The 14,038-nt window shown below is 39.0% G+C and overlaps 1 protein-coding gene across 1 annotated transcript; it reads left to right on the top strand.

The window, feature by feature from the left end:
- The first annotated feature begins 2,031 nt into the window (after positions 1-2,031).
- On the top strand, positions 2,032-9,750 carry LOC126471530 (peptidyl-prolyl cis-trans isomerase NIMA-interacting 1-like). Its single transcript, XM_050099758.1, has 2 exons — positions 2,032-2,048; positions 9,264-9,750. Exons 1-2 carry the CDS (start codon positions 2,032-2,034, stop codon positions 9,748-9,750), a joined length of 504 nt encoding a protein of 167 aa, XP_049955715.1.
- The last annotated feature ends 4,288 nt before the right edge of the window (positions 9,751-14,038 follow it).

Here is a 14,038-nt window from a genome sequence, read left to right as displayed (position 1 = left end):
TTATTTCTCTTTCTACAAACTGATGGAGAGCTCTTAGTGCAAAGCACAATGAGCTACGTTTCTTGACCAGCTGATCAATATGTTCTTTCCATCTTAGGTGACTGTCTATCTGGATACATAGGAATTTTGTATGTGTGGTTTCATTAATTTTGTGATTGTTAACATGTATTTCAGGAGCTTTATTTTTTTATCTTTTGTCAGAAACTGTATTATATTGGTTTTTGAAAGATTTAAGGTTAGGCTATTCGCAGTGAACCATTTGTACTTGAGTAGAGACTGTCATGGCTTTATCCTGCATTGTGGAGTTGGGTCCTTTTACGAGGATACTTGTGTCATCGGCAAACATTACTATTTCTGCTCTGTTGTTAATTGTGATTGGTAGATCATTAATGTAGAACAGGAAAATTAATGGCCCAAGAATTGGGCCCTGCGGGACTCCATACTTCATATTTCCCAAGTCTGATTTTAATGCTGTACCTGTCCCCCTTAAGACAACCCTTTGCTTCCTGTATGATTCTGACCAAGTCAAAGATTTGTCTTTAATGTCATAATGTGGAAGCTTTTTTAAGAGTGTGTTGTGATCTACACAATCAAATGCCTTGGCAAGGTCACAAAATATCCCCATCGGATACCTTTTGTAATTTAGTTCACCTAAATTTCATCTGTTAGGTTAAATATAGCTCTGTCTGTGGAGGAGCCCTTACGAAAGCCGAACTGTGTAGGAGCCAGGAAACTATTTTGTGTAGTGTGACTATAAATCCTATCATACACTATTCTCTCAAATACCTTCGAGAATATTGACAGCAGGGAGATGGGCCGATAGTTGGATATATCATCCCTTGCTCCACTTTTGCGGATTGGCATCACTACTGTATGTTTTAATCTATCTAGGACCACACCAGTTTCCATAGATTGGTGACACAAATAGCACAATATATAACTGATTAAGTCTACACATTATTTTAAAATCCTACTTGATATGACATTGTATCCACGGGAATCTGAGTTTTTGAGTAATTTTATGGTTTTTTCAATTTCTTTAGGGGTTGTACTTCTGAAATGAAGTGCTACTTTAGATGTTATTTGCATGTGGTTAAGTGGTTCAATAGCTTCTGTGTGAGCCTGTTTATTATGGTTCACTGTTTTTTCAGCTCTAGAAAGAAAAAAATTGTTGAAATCTGAGGTTGCAACTTTGTGTTTATTATTATCAGGTTTTATGTTCCTATTTGTCTCACTTTTTATGATGTGCCATATGGTCTTTATTTTATTGTTTGAGTTGCTAATTTTTTGTGCATAGTGCAACTTTTTGGCACTCTTTATTACACTAGTTAGAATTTTACAGTATTTCTTGTAATGTAACTTTACTACTGAGTCTGTACTAGTCCTCTGTTGTACATACAGATCTCTCTTTTTGTTACATGATATTTTTATGCCAGTAGTTAGCCACTCTTTCCTTTTACTACGGGTTGGTTTGATTTTAATCTGTCTTTGCGGGAAAGAAACTGTTCAGGAAAGAGTTGAACTTCTCATTCTCTGTGTCAGCCTGGTATACTTCCTCCCATTGTTCATGGCATAAACTATTTCTGAACAAGCAAGTAGGTTCAGCATTTATTGTTCTAACATGTTTAACTTTGTTACAATGGCCATGTGTTGTTTTTCTGCTGGCAATTTTAGGGTTGTCAATCAGGGTCTTACTGTGCCCATATACTCTTGTTGGGAATGAGATCATGGGGAGCAGATTGAAGGTTAACAATAGTGATTCTAATAATTTCTGGTTGCTATTTTTTGTGAGTAAGTGTATGTTAAAGTCACCACATACGATGACATTACTACTGTTTCTATAAAGTTTAGTAAGAACTGTTTCTAGCTGAGAGAGAAATTTTTGAATGTCTCCCATAGGTGACCTGTAAACTGTTACTATGTTCAGGAACTGTGTTTTAAGCTCTAATTTGACTGCACAACATTCAAACTGCTGTTCAATACAGTACTTAGATACACTACTGACCGTTAAAACTGCTACACCAAGAAGAAATGCAGATGATAAACGGGTATTTGTTGGACAAATATATCATACTAGAATTGACATGTGATTACATTTTCACGCAATTTGGGTGCATAGATCCTGAGAAATCAGTACCCAGAACAACCACCTCTGGCCGTAATAACGGCCTTGATACGCCTGGGCATTGAGTCAAACAGAGCTTGGATGGCGTGTACAGGTACAGCTGCCCATGCAGCTTCAACACAATACCACTGTTGATCAAGAGTAGTGACTGGCATATTGTGACGAGCCAGTTGTTCAGTCACCTTTGACCAGACGTTTTCAGTTGGTGAGAGATCTGGAGAATGTGCTGGCCAGGGCAGCAGTCAAACATTTTCTGTATCCAGAAAGACCCGTACAGGACCTGCAACATGTAGTCATGCATTATCCTCCTGAAATGTATGGTTTCGCAGGGATCGAATGAAGGGTAGAGCCACAGGTCGTGACACATCTGAATTGTAACGTCCACTGTTCAAAGTGCCGTCAATGCGAACAAGAGGTGACCGAGACATATAACCAATGGCACACCATACCATCACGTCAGGTGATACGCCAGTATGGCGATGACGAATACACCCTTCCAATGTGCATTCACCGTGATGTCATCAAAAACGGATGCGACTATCATGATGCTGTGAACAGAACCTGGATTCATCCGAAAAAATATTTTGCCATTCACGCACCCAGCTTCATCATTGAGTACACCATTGCAGGCGCTCCTGTCTGTCATGCAGCATCAAGGGTAACTGCAACAATGGTCTCCGAGCTGATAGTCCATGCTGCTGGAAACGTTGTCGAACTGTTCGTGCAGATGGTTGTTGTCTTGCAAACGTCCCCATCTGTTGACTCAGGGATTGAGGCGTGGCTGCATGATGCGTTACAGCCATGCAGATAAGATGCCTGTCATCTCGACTGCTAGTGATACGAGGTCATTGGGATCCAACACGCTGATCCGTATTACCCTCCTGAACCCACCGATTCCATATTCTGCTAACAGTCATTGGATCTGACCAACGCGAGCAGCAATGTCGCGATATGATAAACTGCAATTGCGATAGGCTACAATCCAACCCTTATCAAAGTCGGAAACATGATAGTACGCGTTTCTCCTCCTTACATGAGGCATCACAACAATGTTTCACCAGGCAATGCCGGTCTACTGCTGTTTGTGTATGAGAAATCGGTTTGGAAACTTTCCTCATGTCAGCACGTTGTGGGTGTCGCCACCGGCACCAACCATGTGTGAATGCTCTGAAAAGCTAATCATTTCCACATCACAGCATCTTCTTCCTGTCGGTTAAATTTTGCGTCTGTAGCACGTCAGCTTCGTGGTGTAGCAATTTTAGTGGCCAGTAGTGTGCATCTATAACTTGTGACCTAATAGTATTGTATGTGTAAATTGCCACTCTGCCTTGTCTTAAGTTGCCCCGACAGTAGGAAGAATCAATTTTATAACTATTTAAATGTAGCTGATTAATTTCTGTGGCTTCCAAGTTTTGTTCAGTTAAGCAGAGCACATCAGGAATAATTCCGTCTGTGTCAGCTGTTTCTTGCAGTGAAAGCAGCAGCTCTTCTTTTTTACTCAAAAGACTTCTTATATTCTGATGAAATATTTTTAAACAATATAGCTTGTCAATTGTATTCTTAACTAGTTCCTTAATGTTAGTTTTCACAAAAGTTATATTATCAAAAGGTACAACATTTACACTGTGCTCTCTTCTGTTCTTTAGCCTAAAAAAGACCTTATTGGAGTGTTGGCTATTACTGGAATGTGTTGCTGTGGAACAAAATCACTATTTTTCCTTTCTGTGGTTGGCAATGAAACAAATTTTGTCATTACTGTTGAATTTCTAGTAAAACTATTGCCTGTGCTTCTTTCAATTAGTTTTTTGTGCTAGGAACCTTTTCCCAAGTCTGTTCAAATGAAGCCCATGTGAGGTATGCTCATCTACTAAAAGCACACACCCTCTTTCAGTATCACCTAAAGCATTAATATTTATAGCAATAATTTTCTGATTGAACCTCCACATCCTGTACATGAATAATATTTTCTTACACTATGTCAAAAATTATTTAATTGCTATTAGTCTCTTATGTATCAGTATTTACATCAACAACTGCCTGTGGTAACACTAGATCAACATCAATAATACGTGCGTCGAGAATGTCACTCATTACTTCCACACACTCTGCTTGAATATCCTTTCATGTGTTAAAATTTGTGTTAACAGTTCTTTCACTTATCCCATATCATCAGCCTCTACTTCATTGACTTCATTTGATCACCAAATACACTCCTGGAAATTGAAATAAGAACACCGTGAATTCATTGTCCCAGGAAGGGGAAACTTTATTGACGCATTCCTGGGGTCAGATACATCACATGATCACACTGACAGAACCACAGGCACATAGACACAGGCAACAGAGCATGCACAATGTCGGCACTAGTACAGTGTATATCCACCTTTCGCAGCAATGCAGGCTGCTATTCTCCCATGGAGACGATCGTAGAGATGCTGGATGTAGTCCTGTGGAACGGCTTGCCATGCCATTTCCACCTGGCGCCTCAGTTGGACCAGCGTTCGTGCTGGACGTGCAGACCGCGTAAGACGACGCTTCATCCAGTCCCAAACATGCTCAATGGGGGACAGATCCGGAGATCTTGCTGGCCAGGGTAGTTGACTTACACCTTCTAGAGCACGTTGGGTGGCACGGGATACATGCGGACGTGCACCCCACACCATGATGCCGGGTGTTGGCCCTGTGTGCCTCGGTCGTATGCAGTCCTGATTGTGGCGCTCACCTGCACGGCGCCAAACACGCATACGACCATCATTGGCACCAAGGCAGAAGCGACTCTCATCGCTGAAGACGACACGTCTCCATTTGTCCCTCCATTCACGCCTGTCGCGATACCACTGGAGGCGGGCTGCACGATGTTGGGGCGTCAGCGGAAGACGGCCTAACGGTGTGCGGGACCGTAGCCCAGCTTCATGGAGACGGTTGCGAATGGTCCTCGTCGATACCCCAGGAGCAACAGTGTCCCTAATTTGCTGGGAAGTGGCGGTGCGGTCCCCTATGGCACTGCGTAGGATCCTACGGTCTTGGCGTGCATCCGTGCGTCGCTGCGGTCTGGTCCCAGGTCGACGGGCACGTCCACCTTCCGCCGACCACTGGCGACAACATCGATGTACTGTGGAGACCTCACGCCCCACGTGTTGAGCAATTCGGCGGTACGTCCACCCGGCCTCCCGCATGCCCACTATACGCCCTCGCTCAAAGTCCGTCAACTGCACATACGGTTCACGTCCACGCTGTCGCAGCATGCTACCAGTGTTAAAGACTGCGATGGAGCTCGGTATGCCACGGCAAACTGGCTGACACTGACGGCGGCGGTGCACAAATGCTGCGCAGCTAGCGCCATTCGACGGCCAACACCACGGTTCCTGGTGTGTCCGCTGTGCCGTGCGTGTGATCATTGCTTGTACAGCCCTCTCGCAGTGTCCGGAGCAAGTATGTTGGGTCTGACACACCGGTGTCAATGTGTTCTTGTTTCCATTTCCAGGAGTGTAACTCAAATTTCATATTAAAATTTTCTATAATATTTTCCTTTTTCTCTAATAAACAGTTTTGCACTGAATCCACTTCATTACTTACACTTTCCATACTATTGTTCTATTCTGATTACATACTGTCAAAACACTCTCTGATACTACTTATCTCACTATAATATTAGTTTATTTTAGTACACGTGTTCTTTTCCTGTATTTTGATTCTGGCTTTCAACTGTCACTTAAACTTTTTTATTACCAGCTCTAAATTTTCCTTTACTGACATACCTGGTGTTATACCCAACACACTGTCTTTTACTTTTAACCGTTGCAACACCAAAGGGGTGGAAGGGGAGGTATTTTGGCCCACTTCTTGAAAATATTGTTATCTATTCAGTTACTTTATATTTTAGAATTCTGGAAACTTTTTATTGCTTTTAATGGATTCTTTTATCAGATTATATAAATGTTTTAAATTTTTCAGTTAAACTTAGCGCATAAATTTAAGTCTTTGTAGTAGATGTCACTTTCCCCAGTGAGTGTCATAATTAAAATTATCAGGTTCAGAACATTACTTATACATCAATATCTCTTTAAAAGATATGTTTGTGTAAAACTTAACAACAATTAATGAATTTTACATTTTAATTTTTTTTACCTTGGGCATAAAGTACAGTCCTGTAGGTAGCACACATTACTGATACTGCTGAGAGTGCGCTAAAAGATATTTTCTGATTTTGCACCCTACTTACACATGAGTATCTCTTTGAAAAGTATGATTTAATGTGAGTCAACAAAAATTAATGAATTTATTTTCAATTTTTTTATAGTGGGCATAAAGTACCCGCTTGGCCCCCCTCCCACTGGTTATGCACATTATGGAAAATGTGTTGGTATTGCTAGGATTTAGTTGTTCATTCTGACTAAAACGGTTGATCACAGTGAATAAACAGGAACATGTTACCTAGTGTTGTCTTTATATTGGATGCTACTGTCAACTGTTATTCCCTCCCCCCTCTCCACATCATCTGCTAGGCACATTGTATATTGCCACATTGTCTCAACTTGCTGTGTTGTTTATATCTGTGCTGATCCATGCTGGTTGGCTGCTGTGCCCCAGGACATATTGTTGGTCGAGCTCATGCATCCAGTGGCAGTTTCAGAATTCACAGTTTATACAGATAGAGGGATGTGATTCCCTCATTTTGCAAATCTTATCACAGTAGCGATGAAACTTCATTGCAGCATGATGTACAGTGACAGACAATGAAAGTAGCAGTGCACAAAACACAACTGATAATATTGTCACCAGAATTTATAACACAGTCCCATAACTGGAGTTTGCAGATCATTAGCAATTTCAAGTTTAATATTTACTAGTTCATCCAAGATTTTAAGACAGAAACATATTACACAGTTTCATATTCTTCATTTGTTGCGTGTATTAATTCAGGGTACAGAATATAACCTTAACCGACACAGAATTATGAAATGCAGACTTTAACAAAGACTAACATATAGATGATATTCATGTACTGGTCAGTCACAAGCTTAATGTGATCCGACAAAGAGATGTTACCTGTATGATTTCCAGGTGCAGACTGCCAGTTTTGGTGGAGGGGTAACTATTTAGACTAGTGTGGGAACACAACGTGAATTCTGAAACTACGTAATGCTTTGAAATTTGGCTGGTTTAGATGTTCCTATTCTGCATGGATTCTAAGACTTTACTATTCTTTGGTTTATAAAAATGTTTCATGTTATTAATTTTCAAAAGCATATGGAACATTTTTATTACAGGTCGTCTGAAATCCCCTAATTACGAGTATGGCAACAACCTTAAAATAAATATATTATGATCCAAAATTATTCATATTCTTAATTATTAACTAAATTAGATAGTGAGAGTGTTGTCTGAATCAGAAAAGATACAGCAATAAAATTATATTGTCAAAATTCAGAATCTTGCTGTTATCAAAGCATAATAAGTGATCGACATTTTGAGGGTCCAAACCTTCTATGTCAATTATTTTGTAAGTTAATTGATTACAGGTAATTACAGAACATGTTCTGGAAAGTGGGAGTATTTGCATTTGAATGAGTGGCAAAAATACCTCCTGCACTGCTGATGAGCTCAAAATGTTTTTCAATCATATGCCATTATCATAAATTCATTTATCCATAAGTTTTAGTTCCTCATGTTTATATTAAAGCCAAGTTATCATTGTGATCAGGAATATAAACAATTGAAATATATGTTTGAATGAGGTTTTGCATAAATAACATTTTGACATATTCCCATACATATAACCTGTTATGTGTGCAACTGCATTAGATACACAATGAATATCTGAAAAAAAAAAATTAATTATTCTTGAGAGTAGATACGTAAAAGTGTGGTTAGATTCCAACTTGATACGTCTCACCTTCAACTAAGATAAGCAGTACTCTTTGTAATGTTAGAGATGAGCTAGGTCTCTGAAAGCCAGGAGTGTATCACATCCTGTGTGAATGTGGCAAGTCTTATGTTGGGGAGATCATCAGAACAATTGAGGAAAGATTGAAGGAACATCAGTGACATACCCAAATAAGACAACCAAGTAAATCAACAGTACTGTTTTGAATATAATCATAAAACAAAATATGATCAGACCACTATTGTTTTGAAAACACCAAGTTTCTATGACAGTATAATTAAGGAGTGTATCAAAATTAAGATAGCGAAGAACCCAATAACCATGCATTAATTAACGGTTGGGGTCCTGGTCCAATTTGTTAAAATCTTGCTGGCAATCACATCCACTGCAGCTGGAAAATGCTGAGAGAATTCGTGTTTCACCAAATATTGTGAGTTCTGAAAAACAAAACAGCATGAAAGGGCACACTGCACATCAAGGATTGAACTTTGCTATAAATAGCAGCCTGAGGTCAACTATAGTTCAGAGTTTGGTTGGAGTCCACATACCTGAAGAGGAAGGCTGAGTTGATCATAGGGGTATTGTCAATATAATGGAAGCAAGTCAGCAACCTTTAAGTACGTAAATGTCTGTATACAGTTTCTGATTGTGTAAAAGCCATGCATGTATAAATGCAACTACTATGACTACTACTATTACTACTACTATTACTATTACTACTAAATGACCTAAACAGATGTTAAGCAGAATTGGTGAAAGGCCATAACTTTGCCTACCATCCCTTCAACTTTAATTTCTTCTGTCATCTCATCTCCTATCCTTACTTTTAGTTGTTGTATCATACACAGTTTGCTTATCAGTCTCCTTTCTTTCCAGTTAACTTCAAACTGCTTCACAATACCTAAATACAATCAAACTCTATTAAAGGTTTCTTCCAAGTCAACAAAAACGTCTATCTTCCTCAGTTATTTGTAACAGTCCAATTGCATCTTTTGTACCTTTATCCCTTCTGAAGCTGAACTGTTTTTTCATCTTATTTGCTCTCAATGATATGTTGCAATCATCTATTCTTTATTCTTAGTAGAATTTTTCCTGAACTAGGTATCAAATATATTGTCCTATATTCCACACTTTTGTTAATTTCTGACCTCATATGTAACTGTTTGTGAGTGTTGTGGTTATTCACCATGCTATTGTTCTCTGTGTTTCAGATTTACAACTAATTCCACAAGGGATTTAGTTACCTCTAAGATTCATTATGAAACAGGAAGAACTACCACCAGGATGGGGAAAACGTTTGAGCAAGAAATATGGACAGTATTACTACTATAATAAATATACTAATGAGAGCCAGTGGAATCCTCCAAGCAGACCTGCTGCCCCTGTACCAAGCAGTGGCCCAGAAGAAGTTGAATGCAGTCATTTGCTTGTGAAGCACAACAACTCAAGGAGGCCGTCTTCTTGGAGAAAGAAAAAGATTACACGCTCCAAAAAGCATGCACTACGTCTCATCAGGTTATTTATTGAGTTTATAGTAACAGGAGTGGCATCATTTGCAGAACTGGCCCAGAAGTATTCAGACTGCAGTTCAGCAAAGAGGGGTGGATACTTGGGCACATTTGGTCGAGGTGTTATGCAGGAACCATTTGAAGAGGCTGCATTTGCTCTTAGAGTGAGCGAGCTTAGTGGACCAGTCTACACCGAATCAGGGATACACATTATCTTACGTACGGCATAGGAAGAGCAGCTGTACATTGTGCACAGAAACATAATTTTAATCAGAATATATTACAATTGTAATCCTGCTGGACTATCATGTAAGCTATGAATGAAATGTAATAGTTTATAAGAGTGACCTCAATTTTACTTGCGTAATTCGTTAATTCAAGAATATCATAACAATATTTTGTAATTTGAGGGACACCATAATGATTTTGAAAGGTAAATGTCGCTTTGATATGGTTCCAAGGTGATACTTCAAGGGCATGATTCCAAAAATATTGAAGCTCACATTGGGTTTGGGCTTAAAAGCATTTTTGTAACAACATTTTCTTGTAAAATTTGCATCACTATTGCTGTTAAATTCAAAACAGTACACTCTACTTCCTGAAGTGTTTATTATATTCAAATGAAAAATACAGAATTGTGAGCAAGATGAAAAGAGATTGCATTTATAAATAATAAAATATGATGGTATATTTTAAAGATATATTGGCAGTTTTCATTTATTTAGCACATATATAGTACCATAAATACAGTATATAATGAAAATATATATTACAGTTACGTACAACTTGAAACTTCATTGTGTAGCCCACTGTTTCCAAAGAGAATATTGCTGTGGGTCTGAAGCTGATTATTTTCCCTGGAAATTACTCTTCTACAGCTACAGTACTTCTTCATTTATTTATCTGACCTTTGGTCAGTGATGATGCTGGGTAGTATGAAACTATTTGTATTGTACAGTCCTGTGATAATTACATATGGTAGGCCACATTTACTCAGCTCTGATGCACTTGAAAACACAACAGATTGTTAACAACTGGAGAACCAAATAAATCAATGATCTGTAATGCTAGCATGATACTTTGCAAATTACCTATAGTAAAAAGTATTAAGTTTAGTCAAAAAGGAAAGAAAAGCTTCTATGTTCCACTGTCATTTTAATCTCCCTCATATTAATCTTATACTAGTTTTACATTTGGCCGTATACCTTAAAAACTGGTTCTCAAAAGTTACTCAGTCGTTCTTCCAGACAAGAGTTTTATTGGAGATCTGTAACAGAAACCTGTAAATTTGCAATAATTCAAACTGCAGTGAGTAAATTGTATGTTTTCTAAAATTTATAGCCAGTGCAAATACAGACCAAGTAATGTTTTTAGCACATTCTTATGTGTGACAAGGCAGAGCCTTCTGCTCATCATAGATGTTTGTCTTCATGGTTTTTTACAATCTTATCCACTTTCTTTTCAATCACTCATTATATCTGAGTGATACACCTCACATATCTCATGATTAACATAATGTGTAATCATATTTATTATTGTCAAAAATCACTTAATGATATTACTTCAGATTTCAGGTTGATTTTCAAGACTTTTAAATTTTCTCTTCATGACTATAAATATACAATTGATGTGGCAAAAAATATGCATAAATTCACATGCATGCACACTATATCTGACACATCTGCCTTAAAAATATATTCTAAAATGAATCCTGATGAAATAATAGTACTATGCTGCCTGGGTTGGCACCTCTGCTGTTTTCAGTAAGACAGAGCATGGAGTGTGGAGGAGCAGACAAGTTGGAACGCTGGGCACTAATGACACAACATTAGTGGAACAAGAATTTATTCATTAAAGCTTACAGTCGTACTTTTTCCTCTACATTGTAGATCAGGTGACATGTGGCGCACATAGTCCTGGTGTCATGCAGGTGCTAGCCCTTGAGGGCGAATGGCGTAGCCCGTATGACAGGCAAGGCTGACTAGGATGAAGACTGCCAGTTATCAGAGGATGCTCATTAACATCTAAGATATTGAGATAATTTTCTGTCACCTATATGAATTACAGGTGATCGAATGGAACCCTTGTTATTTAAGTATACCCACATCAGGCTGATAGCTGTCACCATCTGGCTCAGCATGAAGGGGTACTTCATACCTTGGTACACAGGGCACATGTCATTTCCAACTCTGAGACTTTGCCAGCTGAGCTGAGCCATCTTGAAGCTACATTTCATCAGAAAGACAGATGAATGAGCGTTGCACTATCGACCAACTGTGCATTGGGTGACTGATGATAATACCGAATCGACACCTGAGTCTAGTGCCTTTTTGCCTTACACAGGAAGCACTCCCAACAAAATCAGTCAGATTTTACAGAAATATGATGTGGAATGTGTTTTCTGACCTCCATCTAAAATTAGGGTACTTTTGGATTCTGTTAAGGATGATCTCGGTTTGCGTAAGGCGGGCGTATATCGCATTCCTTGTAGCTGTGGCACGGCATAGATTGGTCAGACTATCAGGACTGTGCAGGACCGATGTATTAAGCATAAACAGCACACGTGATTACAGCAGCCAGGTAGATCTGCTACTGTCTAACATTGTTTGGATACTAGTCATTCTATGTTATATGGCAATACCGAGATATTGGCAGGCATGTCCAGCTTTTGGGACTGTGTTATTAAGGAAGCTGTTCAGATTAAATTAGCAAGCAACCTTATAACAGGAATGGAGATTTTTGTTTAAACTCTGACTGGACTCCTGCTCTCTCTCTCTCTCTCTCTCTCTCTCTCTCTCTCTCTCTCTCTCTTTCTCTCTTGTCAAAAAAACAGAGGGACAGAATCAATGTTATCTCACCTGCTAGTTCGTAGTTTTTCACTATCAATATCTCTGACTTTGGTCATCTTTGGTGGCACTAGTGTTCAGTGTATGTGTGTTATCTTTCCTGAATTACTCCAAGAACCAAGGTTTTAAATTTGTTTGTACATCACCTGTCCGTTGCAGTATTTGCCTTGAAAATGGCAGGGTGTACTCCCATCGAAGTATCGACGGTCGCTGTAGATATTAACTGGCTCAATTCCTGTAAGTTGTTTGGAAATTGTATACACCAGGAGAAACTCAGGTCTCACGTTTGAGGAAGTGACCACTACATTGGTTAACAATTTGTGACATAGAGTTGTAAAATGTGGAAAGGAGGTGCATAAAAACAGAGAACATTTTCAGTCGGGATTAAATAAAGAAGCTGTGCAGAGTGAACAGGGGATTAAAGATGTACGGGCAGAATTAAATTCTTTAGCAGTGAATCGTCCTACTACTGGGTTAGTTCAAGAATGGCAAAGTGTTTTACAACCAATGGAAAATACCATCCAGTAGATTTTCTTGGTGCATGTAGAGAGTTTTGTGAGAGGAATGGAAATGGCAAAAATTAAGTTCGCAAGAAGGCAGCTTGAGGACAACGCACAATAATGGGGTTTGTACATCACCTGTCCGTTGCAGTATTTGCCTTGAAAATGGCAGGGTGTACTCCCATCGAAGTATCGACGGTCGCTATAGATATTAACTGGCTCAATTCCTGTAAGTTGTTTGGAAATTGTATACACCAGGAGAAACTCAGGTCTCACGTTTGAGGAAGTGACCACTACATTGGTTAACAATTTGTGACATAGAGTTGTAAAATGTGGAAAGGAGGTGCATAAAAATAGAGAACATTTTCAGTCGGGATTAAATAAAGAAGCTGTGCCGAGTGAACAGGGGATTAAAGATGTACGGGCAGAATTAAATTCTTTAGCAGTGAATCGTCCTACTACTGGGTTAGTTCAAGAATGGCAAAGCGTTTTACAACCAATGGAAAATACCATCCAGCAGATTTTCTTGGTGCATGTAGAGAGTTTTGTGAGAGGAATGGAAATGGCAAAAATTAAGTTCGCAAGAAGTCAGCTTGAGGGCAACGCACAATAATGGGTAGATTTAAAGAGTGCTTCATTTACTGCATATGAACTGTTTGATAGTTGTTTTTTGAACAACTTCTGGATGAAATGAAGCAAACCCAACTACAGAATGAGTTCCTAAATGGGCCAAGTTTCAAACACAGTTGTGGGTCAATGCAGAGTATTTCTTTACTTGAACTAGCTAAGCTGTTGCATATAAATCATCCACTGGGAATACTGATGGAGTTCACAACATTCAAGAGATGATTACCAAAATTTTTACAATGGGATCTTGTTCATAGTCCGACAGATTCCCTTTTAGATTTTATTGAGAAACTTGAACAGGCACTGAAATTCAAGCCACATAATGAGAACAGTAGACAGGGAAATGAGTACCAGAATGGGAATTACAATAATCACCAAAATAATTATCACCACAATGGTAACTATAATTTTCAAATGGGAATTCTCACAATGGAAAGAAACCAGGAAAGAAGATCTGAGGGGCAGAAGCCTTACGAAATGCAATGTCAGTCTAAGAGATTGTTAAAAGAGATCGCCGCATCTCAGGTCTGGATATTGTGAAATTA

The sequence above is a fragment of the Schistocerca serialis genome, chromosome 3 (assembly GCF_023864345.2).
Source record: "Schistocerca serialis cubense isolate TAMUIC-IGC-003099 chromosome 3, iqSchSeri2.2, whole genome shotgun sequence".
Taxonomy (NCBI): Eukaryota; Metazoa; Arthropoda; class Insecta; order Orthoptera; family Acrididae; genus Schistocerca; species Schistocerca serialis.
Note: the sequence above shows the minus strand (reverse complement) of the source record. Positions and strands in the feature narration are given on the sequence as shown.